This window comes from Delphinus delphis, chromosome 4 (assembly GCF_949987515.2).
Source record: "Delphinus delphis chromosome 4, mDelDel1.2, whole genome shotgun sequence".
NCBI classification, from domain to species: Eukaryota; Metazoa; Chordata; class Mammalia; order Artiodactyla; family Delphinidae; genus Delphinus; species Delphinus delphis.
In genome coordinates this window covers 130,405,785-130,429,480 of record NC_082686.1, presented here as the reverse complement: position 1 = coordinate 130,429,480, position 23,696 = coordinate 130,405,785, and the positions used below count along the sequence as shown (strand labels likewise).

At 40.4% G+C, this 23,696-nt stretch overlaps 1 protein-coding gene across 6 annotated transcripts in view; it reads right to left on the bottom strand.

The window, feature by feature from the left end:
• Positions 1-23,696, bottom strand: part of MME (membrane metalloendopeptidase) — a 92,037-nt gene that overhangs the window by 55,715 nt on the left and 12,626 nt on the right. For all 6 annotated transcript variants that reach the window (XM_060011459.1, XM_060011464.1, XM_060011461.1 and 3 more), the window contains 5 exons: positions 3,920-4,081; positions 2,860-2,940; positions 2,678-2,773; positions 2,440-2,558; positions 392-457 (listed from right to left, as the gene is read on the bottom strand). In XM_060011459.1, coding sequence (XP_059867442.1) covers positions 392-457; positions 2,440-2,558; positions 2,678-2,773; positions 2,860-2,940; positions 3,920-4,081 — 524 coding nt within the window. The remainder of the gene's footprint in view (positions 1-391; positions 458-2,439; positions 2,559-2,677; positions 2,774-2,859; positions 2,941-3,919; positions 4,082-23,696) is intronic.

Here is a 23,696-nt window from a genome sequence, read left to right as displayed (position 1 = left end):
ATCTGGGTAGTCCTCTGAAAGTCAAATCAGAAGGTTCTAGAAAAGTGCTGCAGAGTATGATGTGTCTGATACTGGACCATTCCCTGGTCCTCACTGGCACTGACCTAGACCATGATTAACCTGTTCATTTTTTAAATGATCAAATTTATAGAGAAAATAAAACATTTAAAATTGACTTTTCAAAATGGGTCACGTGACTTAAGTACTAAGGTCAAGACACGAACAAGGAATTTCAAGTTTCTTTGTTTCTTAGTTTAGAATATTCATTCAGTCAAAGGAAGCTCACTATTATGTGTGATTTTCAGTATCTGCCTGAGTGAAGGACATAGAGCGTTAAGTTTAAATTCTGTAGTTTCATTTTATTTTGTTGGATTTCTGTTTTTGTTTTTACCTCTTTATATATTCCAGTGCATTCATAGTAGTCTCTGGAAGGCAGGCCAAGTCGAGGCTGGTCAATCTATACAAAAATATGCGAAGAAGAAAATATTCAGTTGATATAGAACAGTTGGACAAATTACAAGCACGCCTATCTATGTATGAGCAAGATCCTAGTGTTCTAGCAAATGTAGAATAGATAGCTAGTGGGAAGCAGCCGCATAACACAGGGAGATCGGCTCGGTGCTTTGTGACCGCCTGGAGGGGTGGGATAGGGAGGGTAGGAGGGAGGGAGACGCAAGAGGGAGGAGATACGGGGATATATGTATATGCATAGCTGATTCACTTTGTTATATAGCAGAAACTAACACACCACTGTAAAGCAATTATACTCCAATAAAGATGTTAAAAAAACAAAAAAGATCCTAGCATTCTTGTTCTTTATAAGGGTAACAAGCAGACACTGAGTGAATACATAGGAAATGGTTTCCACGCTACTGCTTCCAAGTGTTAAACTGATGGGTAGCTAGATAATCTGGAAGTCTGTGCTGCAGATATTCGAGAAAAACCAAAGAAATCTTGAACAAAAAAAAAACACACACGGGGAAGGATTTTTAATGCATAACAAAGGGGGAGGTGAACAAATACATGTTAGAATCTAGGACTAGGGAGCATTACACTTTTACAGGACATTTCGGCTTCCTGAGATTCTAATATGCTCCCTGAGGGACATTCTCTTCTACCCCCACCCTTAATTGGGACAGAAAAAAAAAAAAAAAGGTGGAAAACCTCTATGGTAAGTCAAGAAATTCTAAGCTAGCAGAAATCTTGATTATTTTGAGATCCTCTACCCTAAGGGGATAGAGGAGATTCCTCCTCAGTTCTCTCCAAAGCTGTCCTGCTCAGGACGCCAGCAGACCCAGCTGCCAGCTGAGTGTGTGAAAGAGGTAACTCATCTCGGTTCTAGTGTGTCCAGTCCACCTTGGATACCTAGCAGAAACTTCTGGACACCTTGGATACCTAGCAAAAACTTGTGGACATACTCGCGGCTTTGTCAGAGTCCCTCTTACGCGCCGCACGGTAAGATGGATGAGGTAAACTAGAGCATTTATGGGTGAGAGTGAGAATCCTAGCAGCTGTAAAGGGCCAGGCCAATACAAAAGAAACAGAACCCAGAGGACTAGTAAGGAAAGAGCCAAAAGGCATCCCCACGGGAAGAGCCCTGCCCCTTCTTCAACCTCCTGACCCTCCTTAGGAAACCCCCTCATGGCGATCATGCAGGATACTGGCACTTGAGAGCCAAAGGAGAGAACGTAGGAAGAGAGAAAGGGGTCCACTGTAGGCAAGAGTTGGGTTCAGTCTCTTTCATGATTTTAATAAAAATGACTATAAAGATTTATGCAACAGTGACATAATTATGCTTCTGTGACCTGCAACTTTTGGTTAGTTTCTTTTACAGGAGACTAAACAAAAGTCCCTAGATGTTTCACTCTATTCCGAACATACTCAGTTAAGTAAATCTTGTCCTAGGTAAACCTAAATGAGTGGCTTACACTTTAAAAAAATCAAATAAAGCCACTTAAAAAGAATGGGATTCTGTTTACCTTAATTGAGAAAAAAGTACAGACATCCTTTAGCAAGAACCAAAATTGTGTTAAAAATCCCATTTCTACGATCTTTTTGGAATCAATTAGGAATTTCTAATTTCTGACCTGTATTACTTATGTAAACCAGACCATGCTCCTTTCATGAACATACAGAGAAATCAGGTGCTTTTTCTAAACAGGAGAGACCTGGAGTCTTTCCTTTCTTATCATTTGTTTTTATAAAGGGAGAGGTATCTAAAACAAAGGTAGCAGGAAGGAGAGTTGAATGTCTAAACCACAGCATCAAGAAAACACTTTCAAAATTGGGAATCCAGGCATCTGTCCTTGAACTTATTACCACCTTGCTCATGCAATTCAAATGAGAATATGCATTATTTCTAAATATCAATAACAACAATGTGTGTGGAAGTTTTACTGCAATTTAAAGTAACTTTGGCTGTTGGCCACACAAACTTACATGAATTACATGGTTCATAGAGTTTTTATCATCGGTGCCAACAAAGAAATTAATAATGACTTTTTTCCCATATTTAGAATTCAGCTGTGCAATAGATTTCTCAGCTGTCCAAGAAGAGCCTAAAGCAATGAAAGGTGAAGTATATCATTAGATGCTTTAGTGCATTAATATGATACTGTAATAATAACAGATTTTATATGGAAATAATTTTTTTTTAAAAGAAGGAAAATTGCCTTACCATATGTTTGGTTCCAGTTTTCTGTCACTACTGGCCAATCATATATATCTGGTAACAGTCTGAGTAGAGGAACTCCGCCTCTGCTATCAATAGCAGCTTTTGAAAATAATGAATATAAATATATTATGAAGACTATGCATATTTTGGCACACTCCTAATAAAATAAAATACAGAGCACTTACATTCATTTATACAAGATCTATACAGTGTTTTTGCTTTCTGCACTGCTACTATGTCTTCAGTTTTGGGTTCCTGAAGGACATCTGAAATAGGGTATTGATAAAACACATCAGTATAATTGCTTATTTGCAGCTGCAATTAACATTTTCAATGCAGGTTTGGTTAAAAAAAAAACTTTTGTACATATGTTCACACATCTCCCATTCCAAAACCCTATAGGAAAAACCAAACCCCTTACACCAGATCATTATTCCTGGTGCAGAACTGAGAGTTAGTTTCATCACCCAGCTTAGCTTTTTGTGTGTGTGTGTGTGTGTGTGTGTGTGTGTGTGTGTGTGTGTGTGTGTGTGTGTGTGAACAGTGATGTTCCACAGAGAAGTTACTTTTTGGAAATGGACATTAAAAAGAAAACAAATACTACAGAGGAATTTGGAATTTAATGTGATAGTCTTCTTGATGGTTTGAAAATAACTGTCTTTGTGTGATAGTACTGTCCATGCTCCAGATGAAATGAATGTACTGTTCTTCTTGTTTGGATATTAGAAAATAGCGAATTTTTTTTTTTTTTTTTTTTTTTACAAAGTAACTTCTAAAAGAGGAGAACAGAGAATGGAGGATAGCAAAGGACTAGACACTGCTTTCTCAACTTCCCAGGGAGAGTGTCTTAACTGGGTTAGAACAGATATACCTACTCTGGGAAGGCAAATCTCAGTAACATCTCACAGTGACCTCAACACAGGGCCAGGGTAGAAAGAACATGCAGGTGGTGTTTACTGGCAATAATTTAATTTCTTCTGTAAAATGGCATAAAGGTCCCATCTCCAGGGATAATAGAGCTTTATCGTGTGTACCTACAAATGAAAGCAGGAATGCTAAGAGATACCAACATACCCATTTCAGCGTCTACCACCCTCAGAGTGACTCAGTGGTGGTCCACAAACCTTGGAGGGATTATCGACTTTAGTCTTTTGCGATACTCCGTGTAATCGCTAAGAGCTGTATCTTAAGAAATGGATATATTAAGAGAGAAATCTTTGATGCATAGACACAAACTCCACTAACCTTTCAAAATGACTTCTAATTCATCCCTTAGAATGTCAAAGTTACTGTAACGGGAGCTGGTCTCAGGAATGACGTTGCGTTTCAACCAGCCTCCGCAGGCGTATTTGAAAAAGTCTGTACAAGGCTCAGCAGTGGCATCCATGTTCTGGATCAGTCGAGCGGCTGAAAGACCAGAGAAAGGATAAGATAAAATGAAGGGTGCATTTTTGTAAGTTTGGAAGGGGAAAAAAGAGACACATTGCTTCTTTATGATCTAGTCAACCAGACTGATGCTCCTCTTTTTACTTGTGTAACCGTGGATTCAGGTAGAATGACGAATATTATCTGTGTATAGTCCTCCTTCCTTTACTGTAGTTGGTTGGTTTTATTCTTGAGAGGTCTGGGTCCTCCTATCCTATATCTCACCCCCTCCTTTAAATAACTGAGCTTCTTGCTAGTTCCTATGTCAGATGAAAAAATGAATGCAGGGCTTCCCTGGTGGCGCAGTGGTTGAGAGTCCGCCTGCCGATGCAGGGGACACGGGTTCGTGCCCCGGTCCGGGAAGATCCCACATGCCGCGGAGCGGCTGGGCCCGTGAGCCATGGCCGCTGAGCCTGCGCGTCCAGAGCCTGTGCTCCGCAACGGGAGAGACCACAACAGAGAGAGGCCCGCGTACCGCAAAAAAAAAAAAAAAAAAGAATAAAGGTCTGCCTTAGCCGTCCTGGGCCTGGAGTCACTCTTCACTCTGATAACTTGGGCTGCTGACTCCGCTCTTCAAGGTGCTGTGACCTTTGAATGTCTAGGAGGCTGGCTCCAAGGCATGTGGGATTGTTAATGGATTTTATCGTTTTAGTAAAGATCTGAAGCTACAGTGATTGCTTCTTGTACTTCGCTTACAAAATTTTTGCAATTCAAATTTGATATCCGCTCTGCATTTGTCTATGTAGAGTCTGTCATTATAAGATTAGCTGTAAGCTTGTTAGTTTTTCTTATGTCCACTATTTTATCTTTGAGATTTATGACGAAAGTGCAAATCAACCAACACTGAGTATTTACAGTGTGCAAAACACTGACTGTGGTGGGTGTGGCAATTGACAGAAAGATGTATAAAATCTTCATAAAGTATTACCACTGAAGAGAAGAATATTACGCACAGGAGGCTCAATGCCCACAACTTCTACACCTGGAATAGTGAGGAAACCCTTCCACTGCCCTCCCCTCGTTCTTTCTCATACAAGTGGAACTGTTTCGCAAGGAAAACAAAAGAGCAATTGAGAATTCATCTGCATCAAGAGAGTATAAATTCTCAAGTGAGCTTCTGAAAATACTTCACTTTCTGAATAAATAAGTTAATTAAACACTTTTAAGAATTGCTGAGCTCTGTGGAATTTTCCAACTTGGAATGGTAAATCTGTCTTTCAGCTGAGCCTCGAGCCCCCGCTTCTGGACACGTTTGCCTGGCTGTCATCTCAGGTTCCATCTCTTTAAGACTAAACTCTCTGGGCTGCCTCCAAACCAGTCCTCTCTGGACGTTCATACTTCGGTCTACAGCACAATCGTTATCACAGCCTTCGGTGTTTGAAATCTCGAGTAAAATTCTGTATTTCTTGCTCTCCCTTGGGCTTATCAGTAACTCTTTTGCCTCTTTTCTATACTCTTTAGATGATCAGTTTTACATCTTCATCCCTTTTGACCAGAACTCATCTAACTACTCCTCTTGCTAGTATTGTCTCCCTACTTTTATACATATGTTGAGCATCGTTCACAGATTAAACTTCACCAAATACCCTTTTGCTCTGGCCACTCCCTTGCTCAAAAATGTCAGTGGCTTGACGTTGCCCAGGTTAAATTACAAACTCTTTAACTTGGCTAATCAAAAGTCTCTACCTTCTCTTTTTTTTTCCTCTCTGAGTTTTCATACAAACTCTGCTCCAGCCAGATGGGCTAACTCCACGTGCCACAAACACTCCTGTGCTTCTCTACCTCATGCCTTTGTTTCTCTCCCCCTCACCCCACCCTTTTAACTCCTCCTCCCATTCTTTCCAAATTCTACCCACTATTCAAGGTTCATCTTATGTCCCATCTCTTCCTGAAGCTCCCATGACTCCAAACTTTAGGGAAAACTTCTTTCTCTGAACTCCTGAGAGCTCACTGCCTCACTCAGTCTTAAAGAGGCTTTAGATGAGGCTACTTTGAATTTCTCAGGTGAATACCTACTGTGTCTTCCTAACCATTCTGTTGATGAACTTAACCTCTTTGTAATCCCATCACCTAGCACTTCAGTAAAAGTCATGCAGTTAAGTTTATGTGTGATGACATTACTGAATCATCAGTGAGCCTCTTCTTCCCTCCTCCTACACGCCCCCCTCCCCAGCTCCTGCAGGTCAGACCAGCTCTCATTTCACAGCCTCCAGAGTCCATCCATCCTTCCAGGTCCCAGTTTCTATTCTTTCTTGGGCCCTCCTCTCTCAGGCTCTATTCATGCCCTTTCAACCAAACTATGGCCCCGGGTCTCTCCCCACCCCATTCATCCTGTGTGTCAGTCAGATTCACATTGTCCTGTCATTTCAGTACGCTATTTTCCACTTCCAAGTTTTCAGTATAATCCTCTTGCATTCATAATAAAATCCAGAGTCACAGCACATTCTAACTATGAACTATAGTTCTGAACTATTCTACTTCACTATACCTAGTGAAGCTTCTTTCACTACTTTCTAACATGAGCCATCTGCCCCAATTTAATGAATGTATTCATTTTCTGCTATGAAACACCTTACAGTTCTCTGCTTCTGTAACTTTGACCATAATTCAGGTATATTCAAGGCCCAGTTCAAATTCTCCTTCTTCATGAAGGATCGTCCTTACAAAGCCCATATCGGCTGACATCACATTCATTTTTTTGTTGGAAAATCCATTGTCTCTTCACCGGGACTGTGGTTCCAGTAAAGGAGGAGATACATTTTCCAGTTTTCTCTCAGGGCCTAACGTTGTGCTCAGTAAAGACTTGTCAGTAAAATTTCTAACTTGAAACCTCAAGTAAAGAGTAAGAAATTGACCTTAAAAAGGTAGAGAGAAAATGCAAATCCCTTGCACTTTGAAGGAAATGAAGATTAGATGACAGGGGAAGTAAAAATAAAGACCCTAAAGAACAGAAGATTATCGTGTAGAGTGAAAAACCAGAAAATTGGAGCCTGAAAGAACTGCTACCTAAAGACATTCTAAGCACACATTTTTAGCAATTTTATATAACTCTTGTCTTTTAACATACTTTTAAAAATGTAAGCTGAATGTTGTAAAGGCAACTGCCATTTTGGGAGCACTTCTATTTTCCTCTCTTCTCTGAGGAAATGGATGGTTTATGTCCTAACACCACAAAGAGCCAAAAACTCCTATTTGGGAGAGCAGCAAACAAGTAACGAGCAAGTAGAACGAACAGGGAGAGGAATGAACAAGTCTCACTGCCTCTCTGGAAGTACCACCTGCCTTGCCTGAAAAGGACGAGCAGTGGCTGCAGTTCCATGCTCATGAGCGCAAGTCCACTGCCACGTTCTTGCAGCCCTACTTCCCACATCTCCCATAATGGAAAAAGTTGATCCTTTCCCTCTTAGGTTGAATTGCTCACTTGATACCCAGTTACACTACTTACATCTGGACAACAAACCAAAGAAGCAGCATTCAAGCAATTTGTGAGGGTTGTGAAGACAAGAGAGGGAGAGGCAGCTCTGCCAACCCCTTCTATGCCACTTTGACCAGAGAGCTCATCTGAGCACAGGCGCTTCCAATCACTTCAAAGAGAGCTCTGCTCTGATGAATATTTTGGGGCCATGGGCCAAGGCAAGTCATGGGCTAGCACTCTTATGCTGGGGCCTTGATCAACCTTCCTTTAATCTCTTATCATGGGTTTGATTCTCGTTTTGCACCTTATCCTCTGGACCCCCTCTGTGCTGACTTTTCTTTGAAGTTGGCGGTAGACTCATGGGTAGACGGGCCATAGGAAACAGACGCACCACCGTCAAACTGGTTAAAATTGGTTTTATATTTTGCACGTTGAATTACTCAACCTCTCCACAAAGACACACCTGGGCTCTTCAGATGTTTCCTTATCTGTGGGTTTCTGACATCTGAGTAAACAAATGTGGTTTAAAAACAAATAAAATTATTTCACCTTAGTAAGCAGACATAAAAAATGATGTAGTAAAGGCCAACGTATTGGCGTGGAATGCTGTTGACCAGATGTTTATAAAGTGAAAGAAAGTGTATATTACGATTTTTGAAAATCTGTATAGACAAAGAAAGTCTAAAAGGCCTTTACAGCAGTTATATCTGGGTGGAGGGATTATGAGTGTGTTTAATTTTGTTTTATTTGCTTATCATTATTTTCCAATTTGTATTAGGTGAACATGTGTTGCTTTTGCAGTAAGAAAAAAGTTTGTTTTTAATTCAAGAAAATAGTCACATAAAGACAAGAAAAGTAATCTATTAGTAATGAGCTTACTTCTTATGAATGACAATTCTGAATGTTCTACGCTGATAATAAGTGGCACATCATTTTTTCCCCAACTAATCTTCTTGTAACATTTCCCCAACTTATTTGATCATAGGAATTTAAAAACAAGCTCAACTACCATCTGGGATGTTATTAATTACTGTATTCATTACCAGGGTCTATTGTGAGGGTATGGATTAGGACATGCTGTATAAGCTGAGAAAGTGTTTGGAGTGCTTAAATCAGGCAGACTTGTTTTGAATCCCTGAGCTTTCCCACTTGTTTGTTGTACGAGAATAAGTAGTTTCCCCAAGATCAAGCAGCTAGTAAATGATGGAAACCCAGGACTTGCACTTAGGTGTGCGTGGCTCCAAGCTCACCCTCTCCCCTCCACACTTTGGCTACATTAGGTGGGAGTGTGTGAGAAGCAGTGAGCATGCTCCATTGCTTTCTCCTCCTCCACTTTCCCAATTAGCCTTTATTCTCCCCTTGCCACGCCCCCTTCTTTACTTTGTCTGCTCCCTGCCTTTCTGTCGCCACAGCGTCCCTCCCTCCTCAGTGTCAGCCTTATCACCAGCAACTAGTGCTGAGTCCACGGAAGAAGAAAGCAGCAGAATTTGGAGTCTGTAGTGGCCGGGAAGAAAGGGTAAAAAACAGATGAATTCTTCACAGTGGGGCAAACAGACAGGAAAGTGGCATGGAGGCGTTTCGTACTCAAAGGCACACCCCGAAGTGCATCTTCTTGAGGTGGACACGTAGCAGGGTTCTTGCCTAACCTTCCTCTGGATAGAACAGGATGGATGATGGAGGGTGAAAATTCTCAGTGATATGTTGTACAGCAGTATTTTTCAACCCTGGCTAACCATGTGAATCACCTTAGAAGCCTTTAAACATACAGATGCCAAGGATAGATCCCTGATCACTTAAATCAGAATCTTTGAGGTGGTCTAGGCATTTTTTAAGGCTTCCTCAGTGATTCTAATGTCCATCCAGGGGAGAACTATCAGATTAGACAATAGAGAAACACGGAAAATGAAAACAGGGGAATCTAATATCAGGAAGTAAAGACGGTCCCATACTTAGATGAATCAGGCCTATTTCTTCTTGCCTTTCCAGTCTGTAAGTACAAATGGGCCCATGTCATGACAACCCATATTTCTAAGTACAATTGTCCCTTCTGAGTCCCTGGCACAGGATGGCAGGGAGCCACACGTGTGTCTCCTGTACAAGTCCACTCTCCTCAGGTCTCCACTCTCTATACTGGCTTTACCTCTACTACCTCCTGCCCCAGACCCCATCCATAACCTCTGGGGTTGGAGCCCTGTGATACAGGGAGAATGCCTCTCTTCCATCATCATTGTCCTAGAGGAGTTCCCAGGAGGGCTCATGGTGCCTCCAGGTGAAGAGCTCTCTTAGATTTTATCTCCATACCTCCCTCTCCCAAGAACCACAAGGACCAATGGGCCTGGTTTGGGGGAAGACTGCAACAGCAAAAGCTGAACTATATTCAGAATCACTTCTCTGATGGGAAAGGCTTTATTCAAGGGACATTTTTGTTGAGCTTGACTTTTTATTCCTCTGAGATGAGCTCTCTCTATCTTAGGAGGCTCCTGGCCCTCTGAGGCAACAGACCAGAGACACAACCACTCTACTCATTGCCAGACATGATTAGACATGGCAGAATTCCAGATACACTGGAAACCTGCTACATGTCTACCTCAAGAAGGGGCAATCCTTGGCCTGTCTTTGAATGCCAATGGCTTCCAATGTCACATGATCCCCCTTTCTTATCTATATGCCATGCTTTCCAACAGCATCAATAGCTTGCTAACTGAAAATAGAATTTTAGGCACTATACACAAGAAATATTTCTATGTTGATACATGTACATTCCACAGAGGCTACTTTTCTGGTGCTGTGTGTGTGAATGTTCATGTGTGTTTTAAAGAGATTTCTGCATGTGTCAAGTAATCCTGGGGAAACTCTCAGTAAAATAATGAAAATCTCAAATAAATATGATTGCCACAAGCAGCAAATGAATAAAGTGGATAGCATGAACCTCTCTGCTCGCACTTAATTGTGGGTTTAAGTTTATTTAACGTGGATCCCTACTTAGTAGATCACTGATGCTTTCCCATGCGAATGGATTAACAGGAATTATGAATAGGGCTGCTTCTCGTTATTTGATGGGTTTTGTTCTAAAGTCAACACTAACATTGAATTAACAAATACTGAATCATTGACCTTTGGAAAATAGTGTTAGGTTCCTGTGAGCCTCTGATCACACAGTATTTTCATCAACTGATCAATACATAATCTTGTTTTATGTCTGTTTCTGTTTAATTTCTGATTTAATATATATCATTGATTCATTAACATTGAAGTCACAGCCAATAGCACTACAACTCATACCTGAATGAGGCTTATTCAACACATGTCTTTTCTCTGTAAGGCACATCACAGCCTTCTTGCACTTAGGAACACTAGACAGCACTTCAGCTCTAGGCTTGGGGGCCATTTTAAACAGTTAAATCACTAACAAAAAGCACAGAATATGTGAAAAACGTGGCACTAAACAGACTGAGAGAAGGACCCTTGTTTACAGTCTCCTTGTTGGACCTCAGCTGGGTACATGTGTGCAGAGTGATGGAAATCTTTCATCAATCTGTGTATGTCTGTAAATGACCTCGAAAGCACCGTGAGTATTGATTTGGGGGTAACAAATAAATTTTAGCCAGTAGGCGAATTAGCAAATAGGAAATCTGTAAATGATTAGGATTGACTACACTTTTGTCCATTTTTTCTTTGAGGCTTTTAAAAAATATCCAGGAAAATGTGCACAAGAAGCAACAATATTAAGTGGGAATGGTTTCAAATCACTTCTTTCTCAATTACTACTGTATTTTTCAAAAAGTCCTGGCCACTATATATTTTGGTGTTGAACATTTTAAATAGGCCAGGCATCTATTTATAACGTATATGCCACATATCTGGTTTGGTGGCACAATTTCTTCACTGATGGTTCTTGCCCTGCATAAGTAAGGTTTAAGGAAGCCTTTATGAGCAAAACTGTTTTCAGCTCTGTTCTCTCCCAATCGGCCTACGCCCTTGGTTTTTTGCTCCCAAAACATTTTCACCCAACATTTTCATTTTGGTATCTTAAAAATCACTGTAATCATCAGCCTGGCTTATGACTGCTATGGAAGTGTCCAGAAGAGGTCAGAGAAATGCTGGGGCACCCAGGAGCAAATGCTCCTGTGAAGGCCTTAGGACATTCATTTCTGACCCAAACTCCTATCCTAAATGTTTGCTTTATTAATAGATACCAAGCTTGATATTACTTACTAGGAAATTTTTGACAATTTAAAAATCTCCTTTGACAACATTCTGAAAGTATTGCTGACCTCATTCCCCGCTGCCACCCTCCTCCCACCATCCCCTGACCAAAATTAAGGCAGAGTCAGAACGTTTTGAAAGAACACAAGGAAAATGCAATGTAATCACAATGGGTCACAAAGGACTCCATTCAGAAGGCAACAATGTGGAAACTAGAATCTGGGGGACCATTCCTAAAGAGAAAACGACTGAATATTAGCAAGCACACCAACTAATACTAATAAAACCAAACAGTTTTCATTACAAACATTCTGGATTCTTGCAAAATCCAATCCTCCCTTTTAAACGAAATCCCTGTTTCAAATTGCTTTTGTGATATCTTGGTTGAAGAAAGGTTGGGGGGAAGAATGGGAGGGAACACCCAATGCTGGATGTAATCAGGACTGCTAGTTAATCATTTAGTCAAACACTCCCTGTCAGCCACTGGGTAAGTTCCAGCTAAGCCAAGGTCAAGTCTTGCACTAGCCCAATTGGTCAGCACCAAGAAAAGTCATCTCTATATAACTGTGCAGAAATTATCTGTGTATTTACACAGGTAGATTTGAGGCAAGTTCCAAGATAGTGAATTTTTTCTGTAGAGCTGCAATTCTCAGGAAAGGAGACCTATTTTTTGTGTTTTAGCTTGAGGAGTAGTTTATAATTGTATTTCATGTACACATGTGACCAATTTACCTTGAACGCATAAGCACAAACGCACACTCACACCCACATACACATAGGCACAAGCTATACATAGTTAACCTGGAATCCAGTTGCTATCAGATTTACAGATAAACTCACTGTCAGATTTATAGGCAAAATGTAAACTATAGGATTTTCATTAGGGTTCAGCCAAAGATGCTTATGTAATAATAATAATAACAAGTCAATGTTTGACCTGTGTCAGGCGCCAAGTGCTTACTTCACGCGAGTCAATTTTCTAAATTCCTTGACTTTGTTTATCATTTAAACTGTATATGGTAACAATATTTTTGTCCCCACTTTCTAGCTATAGAAATTGATGGTAAGGAATCTGTATCCAAAGTCACACAGTTGGTAAGTAGCAAAACTGAAGTTTATCCTCAAGCAGTCTGGTGGCCAAAGCCTAGGCTCTTAACTATGATGTTAAACTGCTTCTCTGGTTTTGATTATATTTCTTCCTTATGATATCTTCCCATTGCTCTATAAATAGGACATGTTACCTCTGTTTTAAGGAAACCTAGGCATAGAGTGGTTACATGCCCAAAGCCACCAATATGACTTTAGATAGAGTCTAGGTCTAATTTTAAACTGATGTTTTTCTACAGTATCATCCTTCTGTAACTCCAAATAGCATTAAAAAAATTTTGGAAGCTCCACAGAGAGAGAATCCAAATTAAATTATGTAGCAATCACTGTCTTTCTGATGCCCAATTAAGATTTTATTGCTCCATAACATGAGCATAGCTACATAAACTTTTTCACCTCATCTGACCCTAGCACTTGTTGAGATAATTACAGAAATCTCAAGTCTAATGGACCTAGAGTAATAATCTTTAGTTGGCTCTCCCCAAACTAGTGAAATTCTTCAGCCTTATCTCATAGCCCATTTAAATGAATGGCTCACAGCCAAGAGAGGACATTCAATAATTTTCCAGTAGGGATTCCTCCAAAATTGACAACCAGAAACATTCTGTGAACAAATGGAAGCCCTGAAACTGTGTTACAGTTAAGTTAAAGTGTCGTAAGTCTAAAAATAAATTTTCTTTTTCAAGTGCAATTTGCATTTTAAATCCAAAAAGAGTCTTTGCTGGCAAAAAGCTATTAGAGATTATACTGCAATTTAAATACAATATATCACTTAAAATAAGTTATCAAGGCTGTGTGTTGATTATAAAGTTAATGAATAATAATGTTCCTTTTTTAAGGAAAGATATAGAAGGTTATGAAAAGGCTACACTGTTCCCTAAGTAACTCTCATCAGTTAGATCCCAAGCTTCCTGGACACTGGTGGATGTTTCTGAAGAGGAAGCAATGAAATTACATACCCATGTTTCTCCCATTTAAACATTTTGCAATTTTGGATCACATTGTTGAACAGAAATGATCAGTCCAACTTCAGTAATACGTAATTACTGAGAGTAACTCAAAACATTCTGCCTTTGCATCAATTTTGGTTAGGGCGTGGTACAAGAAGATCATAGCAAAAGGATTAGCTGGGTCACTGGTGCTGTAGAATGCTACCTCAAACGAGGTCAAAATTGTAAAAACAAAAAAAAAACTCTTCTCCAGTGGGCACTATGAAATTTAGTATGTATTAACAAACTAGGCATTTAGTTGACACAAGGTGGTATTAGGCTCCACATGTTTATATTTTTTTAATGAATATGTATCTCTGTTCTATTATAGAAGACCCAGAGGGTTATGCTAAATCATTTGTCTTCTCCAAAAAGATTTTTTTCCCTGTGGACCATGAAAAGACTCTGAAACTTTTCATTTCATTTCAACAACGATTTTTGAGTACCCCTACATGTCTGACACTATTGGGATCTGAATATATGTCATGGCGAATAAACAGATATAATCCCTGCCCTCACAGAATTTGCAGGTCTTCCTCTGACACAAGACTGTTTCTTTTATGATGCATATGAACTCCTATAGTGTAACTATATCTAGAAATGAAGGGTTGTTATGCTCTGTTCTCATTTCCAATTCCTGAACTTATGTAGTATTCAGTTGACAAGTAAAGCTCCTATTTTATGTAACTTAGAGGTAAGGAGTCACTTGCAGTGTGCATCTATAAATAAGCTTATTATGCGTGTATGTGTGAGCTGACCAGGAGTCTGAATGAGCGTACTATGAGTGAAGCAACCTGGGATAGAGGAACCTTCGAGGACGATGGTCAAAAACCAGCAGCACTTAGCCAAACAGAGACACTCAAGGGAAGGCGAGCACAGGGCCTCATTAAAGGAGAGCAGAGATGAGTTACTGAGAAGGAAGAAGCTCTGAGAGAACTGGAATTGGAAAAGAAAGCCCAGACTAATGGAGATTTTGGTCGCAGGGAGCTGGAAATGCTTACCTGAGTAGGAGATTAGTTGAAAAATCTCCCTGAAACAGGAAAATAGTGGGAAAGAGAAATGCATACAGAAACTGTTTCCTTGTTGACCCAGTTCTAGCTTAGGAGGGTAGAATTAACTAGGTAAATTAAACAACCAAGGAAGAGAGTAATTGACTTTACTGCTAGCAAAGGAGATAGATCAGACAGAAAAGAGTTTGAGAGGGAGATACAGAACTGAGAAATCTAATTTACGTATGTGAGACAAAGCCCGAATGAGACCACTTCTTTGCTGCTGTATTTGTGTATCAGGTGCCCTAACAAACACCTTGCCTAGACAACATTGGTTTTGTGACCAAGATAAGGAACCTGACAGAATAAATATAAAAAATAAATTAAATATTCATTTATGCAACCAATATTTATTGACAACTTACTATGTGCCATGCACCTTGCTAGCTGCTGGAAACAGAGTGATAAGTAAGATAGAAATAGTTATTACAGGGGCAAAACTAGACATTGCACAACTAACTACAAGTGAGACGTGAGTCATGGGTAAGCATACAGGATGTGCTGGGAGCGAAAGAGTTAGCTAGGCAAAGATGGAAGAGGGAAGCCATTTCATTCCTTCATTCATTCAACAGATATGTGAGTCAGGAACAGAGTTGTGGTCCAGGCAGAGAAGGTGAGTGACAGCCTTGATAAAAGAGGCAACCGAAAGAGGACTGGAGTGTAGAGCGGCTCTCTGTGAGTGTGGAAAGATAGGCCATTCTCAGAAGGAAGGACACAGGATAGATAAAGAATGAAGAGCTAGATCCCCAGGGCCTCAGAATCCCAGGAGGAACCCTACCTGTCTTTGATTGGTGGAAAGAGACCTGTGGGAACTAATAGTCAGGGGCTTGGCCTTTGTCACCCTGTCCAGTTTAGGAAAGAGATCTGATCATGGGAAGAAAGATTTACTCTTGCTGAGCTTGCAGGAAACAGCCAGCCTTGTCCTAGAAGTCCTTATCTTGGGCATCTAATAGAAGCGGGTCCTTTCATCCTCAATCTATCTGTATGGCTGGTCAAAAAGTTCCAAATCATCTCTTCAACACATGCCCTTGCCAAGTCAACTTAGGCTTTCAGGAGCCCTAGTTTGGACAAGGTGTCCCCATGAATCTAGACAGAGTTCTCGTGGATTGCAGATGTTAAGCTGCGGGACGACCTCTTCTGTAAGGTTCATACATCATGGCATCATTCGTATGACTGTATGGCTAGGTGAGAGATGGAGCCTTAGACCATCAACCATGAAATAAGTTATCAGTATGAGATGTGCAGTTTCTAAGAAATAGCTCAAAGTATATTACCAGGTAATCCGCAGAATATAAAAACAATGATAATTATAGGTACACCCTCTACCCACAGCAACGATTCTAATTCCAACACCTTGCACAATGACTAGTTCATAACAGACACTCCAAAAGAATCCTTCATTCTCAGTTAAGTCTTCTGTTAGGAAATTATCACCACCTGTTATTTAAAAGCCATACTTTTACTTTATCAGATCTTAAAATATTTTGATACTGGTTTCTTATGCCTGTTACTACACTCGAATAAAAATGGCTTTTATTGTTCATTTAAAGTCGGATAGGCAGTATCTGAAAAATTTTGAACTTTCAACACTTAATTAGATTTTCTTATATTTAAATAAAACAAGACAAAGAACTGATTCCTCCCTCCTTAAGTTTTTAAAATTAATAGGTGTGGTTGGCTGATGGTTGAGGGAAAAGCCGGATCCTTGGCTTTCTGTGTTGGCATATAACATTAGTGAGCTGTTTCTTCCTCAGCAAATGAAGAAACATTTTTCTTCCATATAAAATGTGTGTCATGTACATAAACTGGGCTCAGGTAGAAGCAGTCTGAGCCAATCCAGTGAGACTGAATCTTATTTTAGATAGACCACAAGGAATCAGCAACAGAGGAAGTTCCTGGCTAAGAGTAATGGAGAGAAGCTACACAGGGACAAGGAACTGCAGGCAGCTGTGACGAGGGGGCTGTACCCAGCAGACAGTGTGGTGATCCAAGAAAGTTCTTCAGGCAAAAGGCAATGAGGTTAAGAATTAAGCTGGGTTTCAGTCCCAGAAGACGGGGAAGAAAAAGCAGAAACTCAATTTCCATAGCTAGGGAATGAGCCAGAAGTGAGGTCCCAGGGGACAAGGTAGGAACCCACTCACTACAGCTGGGGTCAGAGGCAGCTCACCAGACGTGAGACTGACTGGAGATGGAACCAGAGTCGCTGACCTTGTTCTTAGTAAGGGCCTGGGCCTGCAAAGGGGCTGATCCTGCAACAAGGGCCTTCATGGAACTCAACCAGTTCGTCAGCTTTGCAAATCCTCCCACTTCTTTTCTTTGTTTTAATTTTATTACATAGTTGTTGAAATACATCATGTAAAGTTGCATAGTATCTATAGCTGCTAACTTATATTCTCTTTTAAAGATTCATATTTGCATGGATACGAGTTTAAGGAGACTTTCAAGGTTTCACTTGTGCCATTTCTTCTCAACACATTGTCATTTCCTTGCTACAGAATATTATATACACCGGGCTTTGAGAAATATTCTGTTCAGTTAATGACTTTTCATATATTGCTTTTTTATTTGATTCACTTAAATATAATTAAATTATTTCTCTGAACAAATACAATTGTTAATACTTTGTTTCTTGGCTTCTAAGTTAGTGAAATCATTGATTGCTATATACATGTGTTCAGGGATAATGAATTCATTTTGGCTTCAGACTGGCAGAGGTATCAGAAACATCCTAATTTCACTCAATTAATTTCATTATACCAGAAGATTAAGCCCCTAGATTTTACAAAAACTTTCTTTCCTGGAAGTATTTTTAAATAACTACTAGATCCTCAAGCACATCTTATTATAAGTCTTTAATGATTTGGGAGTTCTTTCAATAAGAATTTCTTTGAAGTTCAAGAAAGCCTTGATTAACAAAGGGAACTACTTAAAAGATATGGCCTAAGCCATCTTCACCATTTTATAGTTGGCTTGCTTGTTTTTGCTTTAAGCATCAAGCACAAAGGAACAGATGCACTGCTGGCTACTGGTTACCTGCTAATTGATTTCAGTTTGACTTCCTAATCCTTTAGTCTGTGCTGTGGACCAAACCTCTCTTTATTAGTTTCAAGCTAAGGTACCTACTGTCAGACTTCTCTGGATTGAAAAGTATCTGAAATGTGATAGTTCCGTTTGGACTTTTTTGTTTCTTTTAATTTTGAAGGGAGATGGTGCCTCTGAAAAATGTTTAAACAAACATTTTGTTTTGAGATAAGAACTCACTGATTCACTTTGAGTTTTTATCTAAGCTGGTGAAAAAACAAATAAAAATGAATTCATGAGTAATTCGAATTCCATCAAACGGAGTTCCCGCACAACATGCCAGACAGGCAGCCCTCCAGTGTGTCCTTTTACCGGCTGCTGTTGATCCACTGGAGTGACATTATCACATATGACAACAAAGAAGTCGAAAACCCTACCCCGTGTGGACTAATTTCTAGATCGGGTGGCATATCCTATGATTCTAGAATCTGACTCTTGTCAGCAAACACTTCCCTCCATTCAGAAGGGTATCTCCTACAATCCTACCTCTAGAGAATGAAAGAAAGGGCTTTGGGTTGTATGAGGAAACAGGATTAGAAGAGCATTTCTAGAGTCATCTTGGGCAAGAAGGCATGATTTATTAAGCCCTGAGCCTACTCACGGATACTCCCTTCAGCTCTCTGATTTAAAGGAAACCCTCTCCCTTGAAGCTCTCTCTCCCTCAGCACTCTGCACACTGAAAAACAAAACCAGTCTTCTTCTATCACTCTATGCAGCCTCCAAATCATTCCTCTCCACTGTGTTTATTTAGGATTCTGCCAGCTGACCAGCCCCACCCACCTCATCTACTTTATCTCTGTCATCCACTAACTTCCTAGACATTCATCTTTGTTTATTAAAGACTCAACACCTCGCTCTGTCTTCCCTTCCACAAATGTTCTACCATCTTCCCAAGTAACATCAGGGACTATGTGGACAATCTCTGCTACTCTCTGGCTTAAGAATTTCTTAACCTTAGAAACTCTCATGACCTTCACCTCCATTCCACATCTGTACCTGCATTTTCATGGTCCTAATGTTGTTAACACCAAGAAATATTCAACTTGAGTAACCTACACTTTGGCCTTCCCATCCTTAGAAGTTTTTTCATTTCTTTATTCCCTCTGCACCTGCTCTTCTACTTTCCTGAGAATTCTCACTTCATGCTCACTCTGTTCTTCCTTTGCCTTTCTTTCACCTTCTATCCAGCCTACATCCTGTGGTGTCATCATTTAAACCATCAACTCAGCAAAGTATTTCATTCCCTCGCCCCTGCACATGAGCCTACCCTGAATCTTCCCAGCTGCCTACCTTTTCCCTTCCAACTCTAGGCTAAGATATTTAAGAATGTTTTTTACAGATTTATTGATTGACTTCTTTATTGCAAGCTCCTTATGAGCAGGGACTTTGTGTTGTTCACTTCTGCATCTGCAGCAACTAGAACAGTACTCCATAAATATCTGTGGAAGATATTACCTGTGATGCTGGGAAAACCCCATAACTTCCTGGTTTAATGCCATTTCAAATTATGGCCTTCAGCTTCAACAGGGCCATCAATTCTGTGCACAGCCTTTCTACGTGGTCCTGCTTAGCCTTCCCTTCCACTCCATACACTGGCCCTTTCCAGCCTTCAATACCCTTACTTCCTCTTACACAGAGAAAACTGAAGTAACTGGATGAGCCACATGGCTTCCCATCCTTCTCAGCCTCTAACCGTACTTGCATGCACACTATCATCGCTGCTTTCCCCCTGGTAAGAGAGGAAGAGGGGGTCCTCCTCTGTTTAAGAGGGGTCCTGCCATCTTTTCTCTGGATATATCCTCTCTTACATCCCCAGGAACAAGATCCATCAACTTTCCCATCTTCAATGGAATCTTCAACCTTTTCCTTTCTGCCTTCATTTCTTGCCCTACTCAACCTCTCAGCTGCATTTAACTGCAGTGATCAGACTCTGATTTTGAACATACTCTCTAACTTTTGCTTCAGTGATTTTACACTTTACTGATTTTCCTTGTACCTCCCTGGCTCTTCCTCTTCAGTTTCTTTGAAAACATCTCCATTCCTTCCTGGGAAATCTCAACCACCTCTCCCCTATGCTGATGACTCCTGAATCCTTATCTCCAACCTAGACTTCCCTGAACTTCGCCACACAGAAGACTCACCAGTATCCCAAATCTACACTGTCTCAAAGGGAACTTTTCGCTGCATGGGCCCCAGCCTATTATCCAACCAGCTCTTCCTCTGTGTTCCCTGGCTCAGTGACTGGCAACACCTACCACCTAGTTTCTCACGCCAGAAACTTGAGTTACATTTCACTCCTTTTTCACAACCTCACATATTTACATAAACACTATGCCTTATAAATTCTACCTCCTAAATATTTCTCAAATCCATCTATTCTTTCCACCCTGTTACCATCAAATCCAGGCAACCCTTAGCTCTCATCCAGATTAAGTGCGCAGTAGCCCAATTCCTTGCCCAGTCATTCTTTAGGTACAGTCAGTGACCCTTCTCAACAATTCGGATCAAGTCATGTTTCACTGAAAACCCTTCCTTCTATAACTTCCCATTGCTATTAGGAAGGCTCAAACACTTTACCACAGACTACAAGATTCAGTTTCTGCCTATCTCTTGTGCCAGCACTCAAACACCCTTCTCACCCCCACTCTCACATCCACATTCATGCCCACTGTGACTCAGCCCTATAGCCATTCTTCCAGTTCTTTAACCTTGCTAAGCTCTCCCTCATACCCGGGACCTGGAAATAGTATTCCCTTGTGTGGGTAAATCTTTGTCTCCGCTTCACCAAGTCTGTGCTAGCCAGCAGGCAAGCTTGAATATGTTCCACTTCTGCTTAAAATCCTTTAGATGCTCCCCATAACATATTTATTCATTTTCTATAGACTTGAAGAGGAATTATAACCCAGTGCATTTCACATTACACGCCAGCCATCACGAACCACTTGCAGATCCTACACTCACCCAGCCTTTGCATGCATCTTGCATCCAGCCTGTGCACATGCTGCCCTCTGCTCCACTGGCCTGGCAACCTCTGAGTGGCCTTCTGAACTAGCAGATGACATTTCCTCTTGCGAATGCTTTCCTGGCCCTGTTAGTTACAATCACTCTAGCTGCCAGTCTATAATGACTGATGTGGTTTAGGCGCCCTGTTCTCAGAATGACTGTAGCACTGCTTCTCTCTGCCTTAGCACTTACCCAAACCGTATGGTAATTTTGTTTATTGGTCTGTCATGCTGACCAGACTGTCACTTTCCTGACGACAGGGTTTATCTTAGTTCATACTCCCAGTGTCTAGAAAAGTGCTCAACATTTAGAAGGTGCACAATTAATGATTTTGAGAAATATAAAAAAATGACTGAATGAATAGATGAATGGATGAGGAAAGACATTGTTCTGAAGTCTCTATGAAAACATCTGTGCCCGCATTCTACTGGGGAAATTCAGGGGGACAGTCCAGGTTCAGCTTCTCCATTATTAGTAGAAAAACAGGCCTAATGACCCTCTGCTCTGACTTAGTTTTTACTGAGCGGCACAGTCTGAAATCGCACCCGTTAAAGCAACCAATTGGTTAACATGTACCTTTTAAAAATGCAAATGTCCAGGGAATTCCTACATATCTTAATGTCAATTTATTTACTTAAATTCCTTTCCCCCAACACTTATCAGAGACCACTCCGCTGAAGGAACTGGAACTCTGTGTGTCAGAGAGGAGGGAGGTCTGGCATGGGTATATTCGAAAAGTTTCCCCAATTATCCTAATAAGCAGCCACAGTTGAGAATCACTAGTCTTCAGCGCTTTTCAAACTTTACTGTGCACTCTCCTCTCCTGGGGACTTTACTAAAAATGCAGCTGCAGATTCAATAGGTCTGAGGTGGGGCCTGAGAATTTGCATTTTTGCAAGTTCCCAGCTGATGCTGATGGTACCGTGGACCACGCTTTGAATAACAAGAATCTAGTTATTCTCCTCTTACCACAGGCCTCTGGCTTATTTACTTTGAGGGGTTAATCACTGGGGAGGGAAGGGCTAACAGTGAATGCCTGCAAGGGTGAGCACAGAATAGCTACGTGTTCAAATCAAGTTGTGCTTGACTGGCTTTACAGAAAACAAACAAAAAAAAGCATTTTGCTTTACAGGAAACATGGATCCAAGTGCCCATTTCTGATTGTGTTCATTTCACAGTTCATTCACAGGCTGAACTGTCACTCCCTGTGCTAACATAGAGCACAGTAGTCAAGGAAAATGTTAATAAGAGATGACATTTTTACCAGAGACTATCTAAAATGTACTTTCTCTCTCTCTCTCTCTCTCTCTCTCTCCCTCCCTCCACCCCCTACCCTCTCTCTATTTTTGGCTACACCTTCCACTTAAAAAATATATTGACTGCTTTCTTTTGATTCTCACTAAATAGCTTTTTTCCCCCTCAATAAATAGCTTTAAGTAGCGCATCTGTTACTTTCATGAAAGAACACATTAAATGGGATATATCTGTGCATTATACCTGTGGTGCATCTCCTTGAAGGATGCATAACATGAAATAGGCTGTCATTAATCTTTGCTGTTTTCTCTGTAAAATAAGACACTTTTAATTTCAATTTTGTAGGTAAGGAAAATGAAACGCGGAGGGCTAAACTGACTTAATTAAGATCGCATACTAACAACACAGGATGTGGCCTGGACTTACATCTTAGTTCTACCATGTTGTTGGCTTAGTGGAAAAAGAAGCTGTAATCTTTCAAAAGATTGTGCCTTAATTATTCATAACACTTGCATCTCTTTGAAATAAAGTTTACTATTTAACAGCCTTGTTCCTGCACATATCTATTGTTGGAATTTATCTATATTCTAGTCATCTAATTATTAACCTACATTGTTCATAAAAGAATTCAAAGTGGCCTTACAGGGATACAGGAAATAAAATCAAATACATTAGCTGAGAAAGAAGGAGGAGGGCATGAATAATGCTAATGAATCAAATGTATACAAAGATTATAATTATAGGTTAAAAACAGATCTCTTGACACACTAGTAGTCAAGGTGAAAAGGGAAACACTTCATAGAACCCTTATAAAAACCAACACATTTTCCCAGAAGTATGATTGTCACCAGTATCCACTTTGTGGTAGACTCAGTATTCCGCCTTTGATTGACAGATGACAGGTCCACCTGGCCCTACCATACCACATATATCTCTCACTTGCTCTGAAAGTGAAACTCCAGCACATGGAAACAATGCTTCCAATGTCTAATTCCGAAATAACTTCAACTTCCTAGTTGATTTACAATTTCCACAGACTTTTCATCAACATAACACTAATATGATGAAATAATAGGTACTCACTCAAACTGAGACGCTTAAGTTATTTAGTGATTTGGTAGGCACTGAAAACTACACAGAATCACTTTGAATTGTGGAAATAGGAATCAACGGACTCAATATTTAATTACAATAACAAGCATAAGATCAAAACAGAAGATAATTACTTACAAATGGACACTGGAGAGATGGGAAAAAAAGGGATAAGGGTGATTTTGTTGCTTTTTATCCGCATACCATAAGATTCACCCAATGACTTTTAATACACTTATACAGCTGTGCAGTGATCACCACAATCCAATTTAGAAAAATTCCATCACCCCAAAAGGTTTCCTTTTGCCCATTTGCAGGAATCCCTGCTCCACTCCCAGGCCCTAGGCAATAGCTATTCTACTTTCTGCCTCTACAGTTTTGCCTTTTCTGTAAATTCATAT